General features: G+C 45.3%; 1 protein-coding gene across 2 annotated transcripts in view; it reads left to right on the forward strand.

The window, feature by feature from the left end:
- Window positions 1–15,418, forward strand: part of KIAA1324 (KIAA1324 ortholog) — a 97,958-nt gene that overhangs the window by 69,374 nt on the left and 13,166 nt on the right. Inside the window, exons 1-8 of one of the 2 annotated variants that reach the window (XM_008566399.1) lie at window positions 1,483–1,624; window positions 2,394–2,474; window positions 3,025–3,130; window positions 3,269–3,418; window positions 8,135–8,223; window positions 12,142–12,319; window positions 13,036–13,164; window positions 13,560–13,650. In XM_008566399.1, coding sequence (XP_008564621.1) covers window positions 1,541–1,624; window positions 2,394–2,474; window positions 3,025–3,130; window positions 3,269–3,418; window positions 8,135–8,223; window positions 12,142–12,319; window positions 13,036–13,164; window positions 13,560–13,650 — 908 coding nt within the window. In that variant the 5' untranslated portion in view covers window positions 1,483–1,540. Of the gene's footprint in view, window positions 1–1,482; window positions 1,625–2,393; window positions 2,475–3,024; window positions 3,131–3,268; window positions 3,419–8,134; window positions 8,224–12,141; window positions 12,320–13,035; window positions 13,165–13,559; window positions 13,651–15,418 lie in introns of those variants that run through there. The other variant, XM_008566406.1, reaches the window with a different exon arrangement.

Raw genomic sequence — 15,418 nt, forward strand, 5'->3', positions numbered from 1 at the left:
TAAAGATGACCGGTAAGGGGATCTTAACCCTTGACTTGGTGTTGTCAGCACCACGCTCAGCCAGTGAGCAAACCGGCCATCCCTATATGGGATCCGAACCCGGGGCCTTGGTGTTATCAGCACCGCACTCTCCTGAGTGAGCCACAGGCCGGCCCCGATACAACCACTTTGGAGAACAATGTGGCAGCGGCTGGTAAAGGTGGAGGTTCCCATACCCTGTGACACAGCGGCTCTACTTCCAGGCATTCCACTCGGACATGGTATAAGGAGACAGGAACAAGAATGTTTACAGCAGAGTATGCACAGTAGCCAATAACTGGAAACTATCTAAATGTCCATCAACAAGCAATGTATAAATAAACATGGTAAAGCCATACAGAGGAACATTATGCGGTAGTAAAATGAAGGGAGAAGAGTTATATGTGTGAATATGGATGGATCCCACTATCATTATGTTGAAGCTCTGCCCTCCCCGCAAAAGCAAGTTATAGAACACATAAGTATGATACCATTTACATAAAGTTTAAAAACACACAAAACACTCCCATACAGTGTATTGTTTACAAATTCGTAAGTTTGGCAGAAGAATTTCCAAAGGGCTGGAGTGTAAAGAGTGGGCCAGGAATGTGTACACTATCAGTCACAGGCGTCTTAAGCACGGGAGTGATGTGGTCAGGTTTTTGTTCTGGAGGATCTCTCCAGCCACAGCATAAAGAGGGGCTAGAGGATGCAGGACTGGGTGCAGGGACACAAGTTCAGAGGCTAGTTCAGAAACGATGTGGTGGTGGCCATGCAGAGAGACCTTGGCAGGGTGGATAGAGCTGAGATATATTTAGGATACAAAACAAGCACAACTAGATTGATTGTCTCGGGAGTTCTCTGGCCTTCCCCCTTCCCATAAAAACCATTTACATGCAGCATCTTAAAGTGGACATTTCTGGAAATACAGGTGGACTAGACTGGATGGACTTCTGAGTTTTGAAGAATATCTGTGTCTACTGACTTGCTAGGCAGACCTGGGCTTGAATCTGAGCCCTCCCACTTCCTGGCTTTGTGAGACTGGACAAGGTGCTCTCCAAGCCTCAGTTTCTTCAGCTATGAAGTGGGAAAAAACAGCACTTCCTCTTATTGATGAAAAGAAAGCATGAATATAAAACACGTAGTTCAATACCTGGGAGGTAATAAGCAATCAGTCAATTTATCCACCCCCAGCTTCATCTGCCATATATCTGCTGGGTGGTTCTGCGTTATGTGGAGGTACACCTGTCTTCCTCTTGCTGGCTGTATCCCAGGCTTCTTGATCTACCTTAGAGCTTCTTTTGTCATTTTTCTCTGACCATTTTCAAGTCCAAGCTTTGGCTTGTGAATCACAAGTCTGGAATTCCCCAGAGACCTAGCAAAACATGAGACCTGCACAGGCACGAAGCCTGGTAGACCGCACTCCTGCCAGTGAACTTGGTTCTTGTTCCCTCACAGGTCCAAGTGGGTCCCCCGAGGCAACTACATCACCTCCAACACGGATGAATGCACAGCCACGCTGATGTACGCCGTCAGCCTGAAGCAGTCCGGCACTGTTAGCTTCGAATACTACTACCCAGACTCTACCATCATCTTTGAGTTTTTCGTAAGTCCCTGGCCAAGGGGGAGGGTGGGAGGTAAAAACTCCCTGAGCTCAGATTCATTTCCGGGAATCAATCACAACCATAGTCCCTCTTGGGCAATCACAGTTGTCTTCCCTTTGGAGAGAACTGTGGGCGAAGTGAGCTGAGATCCCCCCAACCCGCCAGATGTCAAAAAAAAAAAAAAAAAAAAAAGAGGGGCCGGCCCGGTGGCGCACTGGAGAGTGCACCGCTTGGGAGCGTGGTGGCACTCCCGCCGAGGGTTCGGATCCCATGTGGAGACCGGTTCCCGCTCGCTGGCTGAGCGTGGTGCGGGTGCAGCACTGGGGGTTGCGATCCCGTTGCCGGTCCCCGGTACAGGCGCGACACTGAGGGATGCGATCCTGTTACCGGTCAGTAAAAAAAAGAAAAGAGAAGAGAAGAAAATGAGCTGAGGCCTTAAGAGGTGAGGAGTAAAGGCAAAAGTCAAAGGACCTGAGGGGAAAGAATAGAGTCTGGGAGCTTTGTGGGTGTTTTGCCCTGCCCAGACACGAAAACAGCATATGTGAGTTACAAGTTATTTCTTTGGTGTCAATGCTCAGACATTTTGTGTTGTGCAACTAGCTCCCACCTGCTTCAACACTCATGTGTTCTGAGCTCAGTCTCTAAAGGAAATTGGCAACTCTTCTCACTCTTCTCCCATAAGAAGGGCCCTCTGGAGCGCTGGTGCAGCATGGGGCAAGGCACTCATTTCCTAGAAAGCTGAGACTCTGATCCCAATTCCTGCTGCCTCAGGTTCAGAATGACCAGTGCCAGCCCAATGCTGATGACTCAAGGTGGATGAAAACCACAGAGAAAGGATGGGAATTACACAGTGTGAGTATCACAGCTGCCTTCTCCTAGAGCTCCCAGAAAAGGGACCCAGGGCCTTTCCTCTGACAGTGCTTCCTCCCAGTCTGAGCTACCACCCTTCTGTCCCTCCAGTGTCCTCTCCTGCTGAGTAGATGTAACATGGCATGGGCTGACTTGTTCCTATGGCTTGACCCCAAGGACCAGCAGCTTTCCAGCTTTAAGGCTGGGTTTTCTGTGGGTAGGGGCTGTTGTCTATAAAAGCAGAGAATGCCAGTCACCCTATTTTCAGTACTTTCAGGTACCTTTGTCAGTGTCAACATAAGAGATGCTCATGGCATATGTGATTGATGGAGCAATGGCAGAGGACATGGGAGGGTTGTAGCAGGAGGCTTAGAAAGAGAAAGAAGCTAAGCTAAGATGGGAGGAAGGGCAAAGCTGAGGAAGTGGAGGGAGAGGGACGGAATAGGCACTGCCATGCAGTCTGGAAAAGGGGGAATCCCAGAAGGAGGCTGAACTGACAGGTTAGCAATATCTGTCTCTGTGATGAACTAATACCTCCTGTTGTGGATTTTAGGTCGAGCTAAATCGAGGCAACAATGTCCTCTATTGGAGAACCACAGCCTTCTCGGTGTGGTCCAAAGTTTCTAAGCCTGTGCTGGTGAGAAACATCGCCATAACAGGTACGGAGAGCAGGGTTGGATCTGGGGTCTGTTACTGACTTCCTGGCCTCTTGACTTTGCCGGGATGGGGGAGTCAGCCCCCAGGGGCTCAGTCTCCGGGCTCAATCCTTGCTTTTCTATGCTGTTCTTCCTCCCTAGGGGTGGCCTACACGTCAGAATGCTTCCCCTGCAAACCCGGCACCTATGCAGCCAAGCAGGGCTCCTCTTCCTGTGAACTTTGCCCAGCCAACACTTACTCAAATAAAGGAGAAACTTCTTGCCACCAGTGTGACCCTGACAAATACTCAGGTGATGTTTCTGAGGGTGGGAAGCGTTTGGGGTAGGGGGTACCAACCAACACACAGGGAGAAGCCAGGAAGTAGAGCCGTTCTTCCGCCCAAGCTAAGGATGATCATTCTTATATCCTTCCTTTCTGAACCCTAGAAGATCCTGGCCAATCCATATCTCCACCAATTGCTCTGGAAATGAAAATGAAATCATTCAATAAATATTTGTTGGACCTCTCCTATCTGCCAGGCCCTATTCTAGGTGCTTGGAATACATCAGTGAACAAAACAGACAAAAGTCCCTGTCTTTATGGAGTATACATTCCAGCAGAGGGAAGACAGACAATAAACAATAACTATAAGAAATAAATTATACATACATAATAAATTCTATAGTATGTTAGATGGTAAAAAGTGCTATGGTGCTGTGGCAAATAGAAAAAGCAGCTCAGAGTTAGAGGGATTAGGAAAGCCAAGGAAAGGTTGCAATCTTTTTTTTTTTTTTTAATGCAGTGAAATCTTTTTTTTTAAATGAAACCTTATGTAGGATTATAATTATAAAAAACAGATACAGCAGATAAAAGAGGTATACATTTGTGCATTCTAATTTATAACAATTATTATCAAAGTTAATCTGTAAGAACCATGAGGCTGTATTGATGAGCACCACCATTTTGATAGCAAGGGCTAAAGGTGGAAGTTACAAGCTTTTATCAGCCTAAGCATCCATTTTTCTGGAAATCTAGGGTTCCTTGGAACACAGTTTGAAAACAACTGCTCAAAGGGAATGTTAGGGAACAGGTGGAAGCAGCCTACTTTTACAGTTCCTGGATAGCTTCCTAAAGCATCCCAGCTTGAGAAACAGGACCTGATCATTTGAGGGGGTCTCATGGGAATGAAGTCTCTGGTATAAGATGGACAGTGCCTCCAGAGGGCCTTCTGCACAGGCAGTCCAATCTCCATGGAGGCCAATCTCCAGGACAGGTTCTGCAACAAACAAGAAGAGAGAAAGAATCCCCTCTTTTCCCCTGGAAACATTCATGACTGTTCTATTTTTCCTTTCTTACACAGAACCATATACAAACCCAGCACAGGCTCTCCCTTAAGTAGGCTCCCATATCCCTACATAGACATACCCACACTTCACGCAGGTGTTATAGTATGTTTGCTCAGCCAAGGCCTGTCATTGACCTTGTGGATTGCTTATTTCCACACTAGTTCTAAAACTAAAGTCCTATTTGTCTATACAGATCTTGCCAAATGAGTGTATTTTTCAGCCAGAACAGGAACGTTTAAATCTTGAAGGAAGTTTTTATCTGTAATTCTAAATTCCTGTTTTTCCACTTGACTTTCTTATTCCTTTTTCTCTGCTCTGCCTCTATCAATAGGAGCCTTTGTGAGTCTAAGTCTCCGGCTCCCCGATTAGCACAACAGTTGTCCAAGAGTTTGAGTGACAAGTTGGTTCTAGAAAAACTGCCTAGGTGTGTTTTGATCAACTCTGTGTAAACTTATTTTTATTCAGAGAGCTGTTATGAAAGTGTTAGGTTGGGAGTCTGAATTCTTGGAGTCTTTTCTCCTTCAGCTGCTGATTTCTCAACTGCCCCTTTAAGAAATGAGTTTTTACTATGAAGAACGCAGTCAACTTGTTGACCATCTCACCCGCTTGGGATAAAAAGAGAGTCACATTCTTTGAGACTTGACTCTTTCAAAATACAGCTGTGGTCAGTGGGAGGCTGGGAAAATGCAGAGAGAGTCTGATGAGAGACTATGATGGAATGTGCATGAAGGAAGTGACAGAATACCCATGTACTTACAAATACATTCTGAGTGCCTGCCAGGTGCCAAGGGCTGGGGTTGGTGCTAGGGTTAGAGCTGGTACCTACCCTCCAGCTTATGTTGAAAAGTGGAAACCTGGTTACATAAACACCTAAGTGCAGTAACTCCACGTGGTGCTGAAGGGAAGTGGGGCTGGCCAGTTAGCTCATGGAGTTTAAGAGCATGGACTCCCAAACTAAATTACTAAGGCTTCACCACTTACTAGCTGTGCCACCTTGGGCAAGGTACTTGTCTGTGCCTCAGTTTCTTCATCTATTTTTTTTTTTTTTAAAGATGACTGGTAAGGGGATCTTAACCCTTGACTTGGTGTTGTCAGCACCACGCTCAGCCAGTGAGCCAACCGGCCATCCCTATGTGGGATCCGAACCCGTGGCCTTGGTGTTATCAGCACCGCACTCTACCGAGTGAGCCACGGGCCGGCCCTTCTTCATCTATAAAATGGGAATAATCTAATCATACCTACCTCATAGTGTTATTGTAAGTATTGATTAATGGAGATAAAGGATTTAGAAAGGGGCCTGGCATATAGCAAGCACTAATTTTATTAATTCATTTACATTAAGTCCTGTCCTGACACTCCTCTTTTAAAATGAAAATACTCTTGGTATAGGTTATAAGAAGTCACTTGTATAGTACTTTACAACTGACAGACCATTAACTCATTTATTCCTGGCAGCATAAGGCGGGAGTGATTTCTCCATTCACAAATAAATAAAGAGAAGCTTCAAGAGGTTAAGGGGTTTGCCAAGAGTTTGAGCTGGTATCTGAGCTGGTCCTTATGTTTATTAGGTACTTAAATCCTCAGGGGAAATGTTTTCCTGTGATAAGATGAGAACATTGCACTCCTGAAGGAGGAGAGAAGATACTGAAAGGAGGAGGAAGGGGCAAAAAGAGGAGTTAGGGCCTGAGATAAACTTTACCTTCTTATAGCTTTGCCCAAGGCCAATCCTGCTCAAATCACTTTTCATGCCCTCAAGCAAACATCTAGGCCAATCTTTCAAACTTGGCTAGTACCCAACTTAAACACCTTTAGGAAGGTGAGGTCTGTCTCAGCACTTGGATTAATAATTTATTAAAACCACTTTAAAAGTGGTCAATGTGTAAACAGCTGGACTATTTTGCTAAAGCTTGGAGTTCTAGGATGTCAGGCTAAGCAAATACTTGACAAGCAGAGAAAAGTCTTTGAGCAGAATGCATCGTCTGACTCATAAGTTGTACTCTGCTAGACCCAATACACAAGGTCCTGGGAACTGGCACATTTTCAGCATCTCCCCCCAAATTTCTCCTGGCTAAGTCAGTCAAAAGCAGGAATCCCTAGATCCCTCTGTGTTGAATTGGGCCTTCTGCTTGTTAACCAAGTAAATGAGCTGAGAAGACCCCAGCTGTCGCTCAGCCAGTCATTCCCTCTTGCCTAGCCTAATAAAACTGGGACAGATAGGTACGGAAATGTGTGGCTGAGGGAACTCCCCAGTGCAGGCCAGCAGGGCTGTAATCAGGAGAGTCTCCGATCTAGGAACTCATTTGATGCTTTGAGAAGAAGGGATCCGTTGAGAAATAAGCCCTTAGCTGGAAGGTAAGGAAAGAGACTTTTAATCCTTATGAAACCTCCTGGAACAATCCCTAAAAATAATTCCCAAACATGCAGGTAATAATAGTTACTGCCTTTTAGTGAATATTTGCTAAATATTCACAATGTGCCAGTGCTGGCTCCAGCAAGGTAGCTATTATAATTCCTGCTCTACAGATGAGAGAGTTAAGGCTCAGAGAGGTTAAGTAACTTGCCTGAAGTGAAACAGCTACAAAATAATGAAGCAGGATCTAAACTCAGATCTGTCTAGCTTAAAATTTTCATTCTACTACACCATACTGCCTGTCAAGTAATATGCATATTATGAAATGCTTTCCCCCAGGTGACACAGTAGTCATCTTAGAAATAGTGGTGGCAGTGGTAGTAGTATTGTAATGTGTACCCTATACAGCAGTGGTCTTTATTCAGGAGAAGGAAATTCCCTGGAAATTTTTAAAAATTTTTATTTGCTTGAATTATGTGTATTTTTCTGGATAGAGGGATACAGACCTTTATTTCAATTTCTCAAAAGGGTTTCTGAATTCAAAACTGGTGAAATCCTTTGCTGTATAGAGGGATTCATTAAAATAGTACTTGCTATCCAGTAGTTCCTAGGGTTAAAGCAGAACTAACATGACATAAGGAGAACACACAAGAGGAGGATAAAACAGATAGTTAACACCTTTCATTAGGTGCAGGTCAAGGGTTAAAGAATAGTGCTGGGATGCTTGGGTTGCGTAAAGTGGAAAGAACCTTGTGTCTCAAGTGGAGCCCGAGGAAATTACAACTTTATTTGTGTAGTATGGTTGCATGTAGAAGGGGAGATTTCTAGGCATATATTAAGAAAAAGTTCAGAGAAAGGCTTGGAAAAAGAGTGTGAAAGCAATGCCCCCAAGCTTTCGATGTTTTACTTCAACCATTCAGGAACAGAAAATCACACCCTCAGTCAGGATCCTAAGGCACCTGGCAGACGTCGGGTTTCAGTGAACTTAGGCTGGTGGTGGGTAACCTGCAAGATGCTATTTCCAGCTGCACCCCTCCTCGCTGGTCCTTTGGCTAGGCTACATCTCCACGTCCTGAACCAACCATGTGGGGCCAATGTTTCCTCATCAGCACCGGGAGAGGAGCAAAGGGATATCTGAGCAGGCTTTGGGGACTGGAAATGACACGATTGAGGCAAAGGGAAGGGTGGGTGTGCAGGATCTTCTACTTGTGGCAGTATCTGTGTGGTGATGTGTCCCAGGGGCTTGGGCATCACACAGTCATGAGCAAGTGGCCGAGAGCTTTGCTTTCTTATGTAACTTCAATTTTTTTTTTCTTGCATTGGCAATTTAGAAAAAGGATCTTCCTCTTGCAAAGTGCGCCCAGCCTGCACAGACAAAGATTATTTCTACACACACACGGCCTGTGATGCCAACGGAGAGGTGGGTAGCACAGTCATGGAGCTCCTTTGCCCCAGATACACTGTCTCCCACTCCCTGGGCTTTACCACTATTTGGAGTTTCAGCGGTCAGGGAAGCTGGCACCAGATAAAACTCTGCAGACCTTCACGGTAACCCTGGGTCTAGTGGTGGGGGAGAATGCAAAACAAGATGGCTTTCATTTTCAAGTCAGAAACTGTTTGCGGCATTTGTTTCACTGCTTATTCACCTATGCTCTGTTTCACAAAACCATTCCATTTTCTTTGCATGGTTTTTTCCATCTTCTTAGCCCCTCTGGGCAATACCTGCTTGTCCATGTACTCTTACTTCTTCATGGAGCTCATCAGACTTGTCCTCTTGGTGCTGCTTTTGTGGGTTGGCCAGGGGAATTGATTCCTACTTCCTGGCTTTCTGGAGAATGGCCTGATTCATTCAGATGCTGCTGTTTCTCTTACCCCCAAGCTTTCTGCATCATAAAAAGACTTTCCTGTTGTAGTCTGCATGCCTTTGAGTCAAGAAGCACCTTTTTTTTTTTTTTTTTTTTTTTTTTTGAAAGGCAGTATGTTTATTCAAGCATTATTATTTTTAAAGTTTAATACAAATGTTTTAGTTCAAATGATTGTGAAAACTCATAGAAAAGTACGTTTGAAGGAAAAGTGCCATGACCTAGCACCCCAAGTATTTCCTGCTTTCTGGTACAGCATTCCAATTTTTTTTTTTTTTTTTTAAAAGATGACCGGTAAGGGGATCTTAACCCTTGACTTGGTGTTGTCAGCACCACGCTCAGCCAGTGAGCAAACCGGCCATCCCTATATGGGATCCGAACCCGTGGCCTTGGTGTTATCAGCACCGCACTCTACCGAGTGAGCCACGGACCGGCCCGCATTCCAATTTTTTTAACTTGCATTTTCAAGAAGCACCTTTTGAGGGCTAACTGACGTGCCAGGCATTTGAGCTGCAGGCTAGGGAGTCAGAGGTGACTGAGTCAGCTCCCGTCCCCAGGGAGCTCACAGTCCTGTGTGGGAGGCTGCAAGAGAGGAGAAAGACCAGCCTGATCAAGGCAGCCAGGGGGATGTGCAGGGCCCTGGGGGAGCTCTGAGGAGGAGCGACCAGGACTGAGGGGTGGGCAGAGAAGGCCTCTACAGGAGGCCATTTGTTCATTGCAACAGGCAACAAGCATTTATTGAGGTTACCAGAGTCTGGGAAGGATAGGAGGGAGGGGAAGGATAGTGAGAAGTTGGTCAACAGATAGAAGATTACAGCTAGATAGGAGGAATAAGATCTAGAGTTCTACAGCACTTTATGGTGACTATAATTAAATACAATTTATTGTATACTTTCAATTAGCTAGAAGAGAGGATTTTGAACATTCCAACACAAATGATAAATGTTTGAGGCAATGGATATGTTAATTAACCCAATTTAACCATTACACAATGTATACATGTATACTAAACATCACATGGTACTTCATAAATACTTACAATTATTACGTGTCAATTAAAAAAAATTTTTTTAAAGGCACTGGGAATAGGACTCACAGTTTCTTGTTTACTCTTCCTTTAGCCATTTGAATGATTATGGGCACATTACTCACCTCTGTGGAGTTGAACTCAATAACCTTTCAGATCTGTTCAAAATTCACATTCTATGATCCTGTCACTGCTTCAGACAAGTGAGCAAAAAAATAAAAAATAACAACTGAAATGGAAAACAAATATTTATTGAACAGCTACTATGGGCCAGGCACAGTGCTAGGCACTAGGGACACATCAGTTAATAAAACTGAGAGGGAAGAGGGAGTCAACAGGTGGACGCAAATAGGTGTATAATATATCAAATGGTAATAAGTGGTAGGAAGAAAATAAATAAATAAAGCGGGATGAGGAGAGAGAGAATGATAGAGGGTGGGGATGCTAGTTTACAAAGGATAGGGACAGCCTGTCTCAGGAGGTGACATTTGAGCAGAGACCTGAATGTAATGAAGGAGGGGCCATGGAGCTTTCCGGGCAGAGGGCACAGTGAGGGTAGAGGAGGCAGGTGTGCCTGGCGAGTTCGAGGAACAATGGTGAGTGGACAGGGATGGGCTCAGGGGCACACGCGGAGGGATCTGTCTTCGATTAGACATTCTGGATGAATAGTCTGTATCCCTAACCAGAGTCTCTCAAGGAGATGGAATTAGGAGTTGGGGATTCTGCACTCAGCACTAAGCATAATGCTTGGGTATTAGGATGCATAAATGTTTGCTGGCTAGACAGCAGACTGAATTCTCCCTTTGCTAATTAAGTAAGCATGTGATAAAGGCTGGTCCTTAACAGTGATTGTTTTCATAATCATCTCTTACACCCTCCCCAACTTTTTGGAGCATCATTCCCTTCCACAGCAGCCAAGAGAAGTGGCTCATGTCTTGTCAGTTGCACCTTAGACTCAGTTTTCTAGTGTCAGGTGTTCTGTAGGACCTTTTAAAAATTATTTTCATTTTCTTGGTCTCAGTTGACCTACTGATAGAAAGGGGACAAGTAATCCTGATTACCTTCTCCTAGGCATAATGTGTCTGAATGTGGCTGTCTTTGCTTCCTTCTGCCCCACTCTCCCTTGCTTGGGCTCCTCACAGGGAGGAGGGCCAAGAGGAGTAGGGGGAGGAGGAGCCCTAGGGATCACCATTAGTGGAGGCAGCTTGGGTCCCTCCTTGAGACCTTGTCATGTCTTTCCCTGGATAAAATGGACAGAGGTCTTATTCATCCATCTTTTCATGTGTCAAATAACAAAATTAAAACGAATTTAGGTTAAAGATCTTAATTGACTTTACAGTGATTCTAGAATCAGGCAGCACGTTATCCCATAAAATAAAATATGTGTTCCAATGAGCTGAGCAAAGGAGGCTGATTTTATCCACAGAAAAAGGCTGAAGAAAGCAGAAACGAAAAAGAAAAGCAGATAGGTCATTTCAAAGTTACTTTTCTTGTAAGGTGGGGACAGGAAGACAGAGCAATAGAAAAATAACTGATTAATTAACATCAAATTACTTCAGGCTATCTTTTCTGTGTAAGGATTAAAACAGTGGGAACTTCATTATTATACCTGCTGAAGATTCAAACTGGCCTGTTAGGGAAATTGGCTACCTCTCTCCTAATTTCTGAGAAGGTTAGTCAATTACTTAGTTTGGTTTTGGTGACTGGAAATTTAGCAGGGGTGACTTCATTTTTGGTTTTTAGTCTGTCTGTTGGGGCTTAGCGCAGGAATTTAGTCCAAAACAATGGCCTCCTATAATTTTATTAACTCAGGTATGGCATGTGACAGAAAGCGTTTTCATCATCCCTTCAGTGCAATCCATAAGTGTGCCTTTTTGTCTCTGACTTGATCTGAAGGCCATACGGGAAGAATGGAACTGCCCGACTTCACCCCTGACTCACCAGGGGTCTCCTGCAGGTCATCCCCTCTCTGCTCCCAATGCAGGGGCCATGTCTCATTCATCTCTGAGACACTAGCACATAGAAGTATTAGGCTTTCTACAAATGTTTACTGGATAAATGAAAGAGCAAAAAATGCACCACTAGGAAAACAAATTGGGTCATCTCAGTCACCCACAGGGGTTAAGTAAGCCACCTCCACTCCATGCCTTTTTGTGTTCTGGGATTTTCACTAACTGCTTTTCTTAAGACCTTGGTAGTAATAAGATTCTACAGTGGGATCAGAGCTTTCCCTGAAGACAATTGGTCTAGATTGCTACTGAGCACAACCACATGTCAGGCACCGGGCTAGGTGCTTGGGATACATCAGTGACCAAAACAAAGTACCCCACCCTGGTGGAGCTCATTCTGGCCAGAATCCATTGCCACCCCCATGCCCATCCTCAAGTTAGAGTCCTAAATAGGTGCTAAAGCGCAAATGGGCTGAGCCGTGCTTAATCCATTTCTGCAGACGCAGCTCATGTACAAATGGGCCAAGCCGAAAATCTGTGGTGAGGACCTCAAGGGGGCAGTGAAGCTGCCTGCCTCTGGCACGAAGACTCGCTGCCCACCCTGCAATCCAGGCTTCTTCAAAACCAACAGCAGCACCTGTGAGCCCTGCCCTTACGGCTCTTACTCCAACGGCTCCGGTAACCTCTTCACCCCCCTATTCCCTGCATCACACCCATCTCCACAGCAACTGTGTGGGTGGGCCACCAGGGTACTCAAAGTGGCCAGCTGAGGGTGACTCTGCCCTTCCAACGGAGGCAGTAAGGACCAGGTCACCTCTGAGGGCTAACTTCAGGGGAAGAGAGGTCAGGGTCGGCCGTTGTCTATAGGTCAGAGTCAGACTTGAGAACTACCTTCCTTCCTCCTCATTCCAGCTGTGAATGTGACTCAGGCCTGAAGGTACCCAATCCTCACAAATGAGCCTTCTGGCGTGTGGCAGGGATGCTCCCTCAAAGGTTTGGGGGGCTGGGATGACCAGCTCAGCACAACCAGAACTTATAAGCCATGCTGCAAAAAAGGAGTTTGGGGATTTGTATACCTCTTAATGTGAATGCACTAAACAATAATGTGACAATAATATGAACTACGTGTATCAGACTGGAAGATACAGTTGAAATGAAAATTTTGGTGGGCAAGTCGGGATGGTTGGAATGAAGGGTCAGTGTTTATATCTTGAGTTTGTTAAATACATCATCAGAATGTTTTTGAGTGAGCTTGATATTACTTTGTGCAACTGGGCTCAGCAGCCACCCTTGTTTGGCTGCCAATACTGTTGCCACTTGTCTGTGTGGCAGCAGCTCTAGTCAGGGTGGCTGCAGCCTTCCGGTTGAATGCATGGATCTTGTGGTTCCCCCAGATTGTACCCACTGCCCAGCTGGGACTGAACCTATCTTGGGATTTGAGTACAAATGGTGGAACACGCTGCCCACAAACATGGAAACGACAGTTCTCAGTGGGATCAACTTTGAGTACAAGAGCATGACAGGTAACTATCTCTCTCTTCACAACGAGCTGCCCGCTCCCTGCATTCTCACAAGACTTCTTCCAACTTCACATTTCTTTACAATACTGATGTCTGAGAAAAAGTAGCAAATTATGTCATTCATTCCCTTGAGAGTCACACTCCTTATGGACACATTAGTTTCAAATGAAGAAAAAGAGCTAGGAACAACGTGCACACACCCCAAAAATCTTGCTCTGAGAGCTTCAGAGGCTTTGACCAAAGTAGCGGGATAAGTAACACAGTTCATGTTCAATGGTCATTCTGGACGCCTCAAAGGATGGTGCCATATCTTCCCTCCAGAGTGCTGTCTGGGCACACACTTGGCCGGCCCTCAAGAACACAGAGGCACTAACTAACTCTCCCCTCTCCTTTTCCAGGCTGGGAGGTGGCTGGTGACCACATCTACACAGCTGTTGGAGACTCAGACAATGACTTCATGATTCTCACTCTAGCTGTGCCAGGATTTAGGTGAGGAATACAAAGCCAAGGAGAGGCCCAAGCCAGCTGGGCCACATCCAAGTCCCACACGCTTTGGAAGGTTGTGGAGAAGGGGGCTTCTGGAGTTGAATTTCATTTCTTTTAAAGTATCAGTTCAGAACAGAGGAGCACACAGTCATGGTCTGACCAAGTTACCCTGAACACTAACACATTTTCACAGTTGCTGCTTGTGCTTTCCACCTACTGCTCTCTCACCCCATCTCCCTTCTCCCATCCACTGGCCACATGCTACTCGAATTCTTCCTCCTCACAGCTTCAGATAAGATTTTTTTAAAAGGAAAAAAACTTTACAAAAAATAGGGCCAGAAGTGCCCATAGACAGTTCATCCTTATAAGAAGATTGGAAGGTGGGCCGGCCCGGTGGCTCACTTGGGAGAGTGTGGTGCTGATAACACCAAGGCCACGGGTTCGGATCCCATATAGGGATGGCCGGTTCGCTCACTGGGTGAGCGTGGTGCTGACAACACCAAGTCAAGGGTTAAGATCCCCTTACCGGTCATCTTTTAAAAAAAAAAAAAAAAGAAGATTGGAAGGGATTGTTCTTATTGTCATATTTGTCCCCATATCCCAAGAAGATCTAGAACAAGCAATTGCCACTACACACACACACACACACACACACACACACACACACACACAGGCATGTGGTATGCTGGAAAGAGCACTAGACTGGAAGGCAGGGCACTTGAACTTTGCCACTAACTGGCTTTGTGAACTTGGGAAAGTCACTTTGCCTCTTACAGGCTGCAGGCTCCTTTTCTACAAAACCAGTCTGTGATTGAGGACTCACTCAGGTTCAGATGATTCTTCCAGCCCATTGGTTAGCACAGCTGTGTAGAGAAGAGCTGGGAAGTGGACGTCCTCAGAATTCAGGCAAATGGCTTAAGCCAAAAGAAAAGCCATAAATTGATTTCCAAAGCCAAAGTGAACTCTTTTGCCTATATGTTCTTTAAAATGAGGAGGGTCCACTGACTGGGCTTCCCTACTGCCCATTTGACTCCTCCAACCTCTCCTGTGAGGTCCCTGCCCTCCATCCCTAGGATGGTGCTCAGTCCATGGCAGTTGCTCGAAAGATACTGGTTTCTGTTCCCTTAACACTCATTACTCAGAGCTGACCAGAGAGGTCCTTTGTATGCAAGGCAAGCAAACTTTTAAAGCTTTTTTGTAGTAATATTCCCAAAAGTACTTTTTCATTTGCAAATCTGATTACCATAGTAAGGTGCTTCCCCCACCCTGGCCCATTTGGGCATTGCCCTCTCTCTCCCAAAAGTAGGACCAGCCTGAGAACTTTGCTGAAGACACTACAAATTCTGCTTATTCAACCCAAGCAAAGTTCCCACGATGCTGGAGAGTGAGCTGCTGAGTAAATGCAGACAATGTACATCTCACCATAGTGGTGCTTCCCAAACTTTAATGTGCATACCAATCACCTGGGAATCATGTTAACATGCAGATTCTGGGTCCTGAGGTTCTGCAATTCTAATAAACTCCCAGAGATTGTTATGCTGCTGGTCTGCAGCCCACACTCTGTGAGTGAGGCTAAACAGCATTTTATAAAGCACTTCCACACCTGCTATGCCTTGGATCTCACCACAGTGAGGGGAGGTAGATGAGAAAGATATTATCACCTCCATTTTGCAGATGAAGAAAGTACGGTTTGGCTAGGTCAAGGTCACATAGCTAGGCGGGCAGAATTGGACTTAGTCCACACTCTTTTTAATGTACTCAGAACCTAATC

This window comes from Galeopterus variegatus, unplaced genomic scaffold (assembly GCF_000696425.1).
Source record: "Galeopterus variegatus unplaced genomic scaffold, G_variegatus-3.0.2 Scaffold16, whole genome shotgun sequence".
In the NCBI taxonomy this organism is placed as follows: Eukaryota; Metazoa; Chordata; class Mammalia; order Dermoptera; family Cynocephalidae; genus Galeopterus; species Galeopterus variegatus.